Genomic DNA, 4,955 nt, shown 5'->3' on the forward strand with positions numbered 1-4,955 from the left:
TGTTAAACGACCACGACGAGGAATAATGGGATCGACGATCGGTTGGTGAGTAAAACTTTTTGCCATCCTTTCTGATATATTCCCATATCCTTTTCACGAGAGTGTAATTTTGACTTTTAACTATTTTTAACTGTTATTTTGGGATTGAACGTCTCGCATTATAACGGATCTGGTTTTAATATGAAATTCTATTAAATCAGTAATTAGTTAGAACTTATACAATATAAGAAATATCGTGTTTAATTCTAAGAAATTGTCTTGCATAAAACTCTGCACAGACTAATTAACTATAGAGTGTAACTTAATTAAAAGTTTTAAATTAGAAAATTAAATGATTTTTGCATAAAGGAATATTAATATTAATTGATTTAATTGATCTCAAAATCGATCGTAATTCAATTAATAATTTTTATATTTTATATGTGATTTTATAATTACTTATTTCAAGTTTTAATTTTTATAGTGATTGATAACATATATTTTTTTGTGCTATATTTTAAGACTTTTTATTATATCGTGTTTTTAATTGATTTTTGTGTGTGTGATTTTTATAATTCGAAATTATTGTAATTGGTTAAAGACTTCAGAACTTTAATTACTCTGTACTTATTTAACATGGAAAGCGTAAACGTAATAACAATTCCGAGTGATATGTTAAAGCTTATTCCTCTTTTTGGTGGAGACAAAAGAATTTTGAATTTATTCTTTCGAAAATGCGAATATATAATTAATAAATTTAGAGGGCATGAAGAGCAGAATATTTACGTTTTACATGCAATAACTAGTAGATTAATAGGCGATGCCGCCGCGTTATTATCGGAGCGCGAAGATATTAATACTTGGCCCGCGCTAAAAGAATTACTAGAACAACATTTTGGGGATCCGCGCAGTGAGGATTGCATAAAAATCTCGCTCGAGTCCTGCAAAATAAAATCCGGGGAAAGTTATCTTGAATTTTGTAATAGGATACAGAATATTAGATCGTTACTAATATCGAAGGTTAATTTATCGGTAGATACGGAAATTAAACGCGCGAAAATTGCGATTTATAATCATACAGCCCTGAACGTTTTCTTGTATAATTTGCCCGAAAACATGGTGCGAATTGTTAGACTAAAATCGCCTAATACATTAGAACAGGCTCTAGAAGTTGTGTTAGAAGAAGTTAATTTTCACGAACAATATCAGTCGCGCAATCGTACCCATAATAATACAACGGTGCCCCAAATTTTACAAAATCCTCAACAAAGATTTAATTTTGGGACACCAAATGTACCTCAAAAATTTGGTTTTAAATTCACACCCCAGCAACCGTTTAATAAAAATCCACAATTTGGTTATAAGCCACCGTTTAATAAAAACCCACAGTTCGGGTATAGGCCTTCATTCCATCAAAATCCACAATTTGGTTATAGACCAACATTAAATCAAAATCCACAATTTGGTTATAGACCAACATTAAATCAAAATCCACAATTTGGTTATAGGCCTACATTTAATCAAAACCCACAACTTGGTTATAGGCCCCCTCAAACTTTTGGTATGAAGCCACAGCATTTCGGTCAAGGACCTCCTCAAAATAACCGCTTTGAGTCTACTGACGTTTCCATGAGGACGGCACCCCCTCGACCGCAAATAACTCAGCAAGGTTTTAGACTGAATGAAACCGACATACATAATGACAATTTACTATATGACAATTATTACTATGACTATAATCCTTACGACTATACGAATTACGAATACGATGAGAATGATATTTATATACCCACTGACGATACTGAAGACATTAATGTGCCTCCGTCAGATGAAGAAAATTTTCAAACGGAAGCCTCTACAAAGGAGAAATCATAGAATTAAATTGCGATCCAAATCTGAAATTGCCACACATTTATATTCCTGAAATTAATTCCAAATTTATGATTGATACTGGGAGCACGCGATCATTCATCAGCCCCCGAATTGCCTATCAATATTTTCCGAATTTTATAAAATATGAACCCTTTAAAGTTATAAGCACCCATGCATCCAGCCAACATGACGAAGTTATAGAAATTCCGCTTTTTCCAACGTTAAATACCCCTGACGACCACAAATTTCATTTGTATGACGTAGACGAACGCTATGACGGACTTATTGGTAATGACCTACTAAAAAAAATAGACGCAATAATTGACCTGAAACATTTGCTACTGAGAACCAGGAACACAGACATCCCCATCATTAATAATAACTTAGATTATATTATCCACTTGCCACCCCGATGTGAACAGAAGGTAAAAATTCCTACCGACCTTCACTCAGGTGTTGCAGTAATCGACTTTAAAGAATTTAAACCCGGAGTAAGAATGCCCTCAGCACTAGTTAACTGTAATAATGGCTATGCGACAACAATAATCCAGAATAGCGTAGAATCACCCATGACTCTGAAAATTAACGAACCTCTTCAAACATCAGACCCTTCCGATTGTAACTTTGTACATAACGACAAACACAACGACAACGAAGATGACGAATTACTCAAAAATAATTTATCAAAGCTGAGACTTGACCACACTAGCGAAATAGAGCGTAATAAGATATTCGCCCTATGTCACGAATATAGGGACATATTTTATTGCGAACAAATCCCATTAAGTTTTACAAACGAAGTTAAACATAAAATTAATACCAAAAACGAAGACCCGATTTTTGTTAGACCGTATAGACAGGCTCCTGCGCAAGCAGATGAAATTAATAGACAAGTCGAAAAATTACTTCAAGACAATGTAATACGAGAATCACATTCCCCGTGGAATGCTCCAGTTCATTTAGTTCCGAAGAAGCGCGATGCTTCCGGATTAGTTAAATGGCGTATGGTAGTTGATTATCGAAGGCTTAATGACGTGACTGTTGACGACCGTTATCCACTTCCTAATATTACTGACTTACTGGACAAACTTGGTAAGAGCCTCTACTTCACTACACTTGATTTAGCAAGTGGTTATCATCAGATTGAGGTAGACGAGCGAGACATTAAGAAAACAGCCTTCAGCACTCAGTATGGACACTATGAATTCCTTAGAATGCCATTTGGCCTAAAAACAGCTCCTGCTACATTCCAGAGAGCAATGGACAATATATTAAGAGGGCTACAGGGAATACATTGCATGGTCTACTTGGATGACGTAATTGTATTCTCCTCTAGCTTAGATGAACATATATTAAAATTAAGAACCATTTTTGACCGACTCAGACAGACAAACTTAAAGGTACAACTAGACAAATCTGAATTTTTACGAAAAGAAGTAATTTACCTCGGACATACTATTACTAAAGACGGACTGAAACCTAATGACGATAAAATTACTGCGGTACTTAATTACCCGATACCCAAAACAACTACTGAGATCAAATCCTTCCTTGGTCTTATAGGATACTATAGACGGTTTATTAAAGATTTTGCACATGTAACGAAGCCCTTAACATCTTGCCTGAAAAAACGGAATAAAATCATTTTAGATAAAAATTACATAGACGCATTCAATAGATGTAAGGAACTCTTAACGAATGCACCACTTTTGCAATACCCAGACTTTGAAAAACCTTTTATCTTAACGACTGATGCGTCTAATGTTGCGCTAGGGGCAGTATTATCACAGGGCCCCATTGGAGGCGATAAACCCGTTGCATATGCAAGCCGCACCTTAAGTGACACCGAATCACGCTATAGCACCATAGAACGCGAGTGTCTAGCCATTGTTTGGGCTATTAAACATTTTAGGCCTTATCTTTATGGTAAGAAATTTATGATATATACAGATCACAAACCTTTATCATGGCTTAACTCTCAAAAGGATACAAGTAGTAAACTGACTCGTTGGCGACTTCGACTCCAAGACTATGATTATGAAATAGTTTATAAGAAAGGGAAGCAAAATCTAAACGCGGATGCTTTGTCTAGAATTAGGGTTAACGCTACGCATTCCGATAACGAAAACGAATCTATGGTTGTTAATATAGACGATAGAGACAATAGGCCAAGAGCGCGTAACGACTCTAGTACAATTACTATACCAGAACGCGATTCTAGTGAAACGATATCTATTCCCGACTCTGAAACTTTATCGGCGCTAAGTTCTCCTAGAACATGTGACTACCCAGTCAGGTCACCATCTGTCACGTCAAAATCGGATACAGTTCATTCAGCTAATATAGTAGAATCGTCCGGTATACCTATATTACATGAAGCAATATATACGAAACCAAATCAAACTTTAGTATATACGTGGTTTAAGAACGAAATGCAAGTTCACGACCTTTCACGTGAAAAGCAAAAAGTAAAGGATAGGAGAGGTGGTGAAGATCAAATCAGTCTCCCTTCAGGAAAAATTATATTTGCGAAAGACGTTAATAAGCGAAAAGGCAAGGATAAGCCGCGATTCCATAAAGCTAAGGTTATAGATCAAGGTTCAAGGAACGTTATACCGATAGAGATTGGTAAAAGGAAGACTATGGTCCCTATTAAAAATGTAAAACGCCTTCCGCGTTGTGGTGTTGGCTGATAGTGATGAGGTCCGCGCTGGCCCTTCAACTACAACTTCTTCAACATAACCCGGGAATTTATCCTGTGAAAGAAGGGCAAGCATATCTCCAAACAGACTATTGGACTATAATTAAGGTTTTAAATTTAGATAAGATTAATGATGACTTAAATTTTATTATTAGCAAATAAAGTGAATTCGATAGTTTAATTAATAAGAATATTTCATACTTACACGATTTTCAAGTGGCAAAATATCACGCTGAATATATTCGTGACATAACGGTTCAGAAATACGAACAGTTAGTTCCACACAAACGCGTCAAAAGAAGTATCCTCAACCCTCTGGGTTCCTTAATTAAAATTATAACGGGAAATTTAGACTATAGTGACGCAATTAGATACGATAAACTTACAGCTAAACTTGAAAACG

General features: G+C 35.5%; 1 protein-coding gene across 1 annotated transcript; it reads left to right on the forward strand.

Annotated features, from left to right (window-relative positions):
• The first annotated feature begins 524 nt into the window (after positions 1-524).
• On the forward strand, positions 525-1,854 carry LOC149905429 (uncharacterized). The gene is made up of 2 exons (XM_090106575.1): positions 525-1,373; positions 1,488-1,854. Exons 1-2 carry the CDS (start codon positions 616-618, stop codon positions 1,852-1,854), a joined length of 1,125 nt encoding a protein of 374 aa, XP_089962701.1. The 5' UTR covers positions 525-615.
• Positions 1,855-4,955: the final 3,101 nt, after the last annotated feature.

The sequence above is a fragment of the Colias eurytheme genome, chromosome 10 (assembly GCF_061535395.1).
Source record: "Colias eurytheme isolate Ceu_HAF_F1 chromosome 10, ilColEury1 Martin Lab GWU primary, whole genome shotgun sequence".
NCBI lineage: Eukaryota > Metazoa > Arthropoda > Insecta > Lepidoptera > Pieridae > Colias > Colias eurytheme.

Bases quoted from the DNA above. Each gene is read 5' to 3' on its own strand.
- LOC149905429 (XM_090106575.1), top strand. From the start codon at position 616: ATGGAAAGCGTAAACGTAATAACAATTCCGAGTGATATGTTAAAGCTT. The intron at 1,374-1,487 runs GTATAGGCCTTC...ATTTGGTTATAG, and splicing joins AATAAAAACCCACAGTTCGG to GCCTACATTTAATCAAAACC.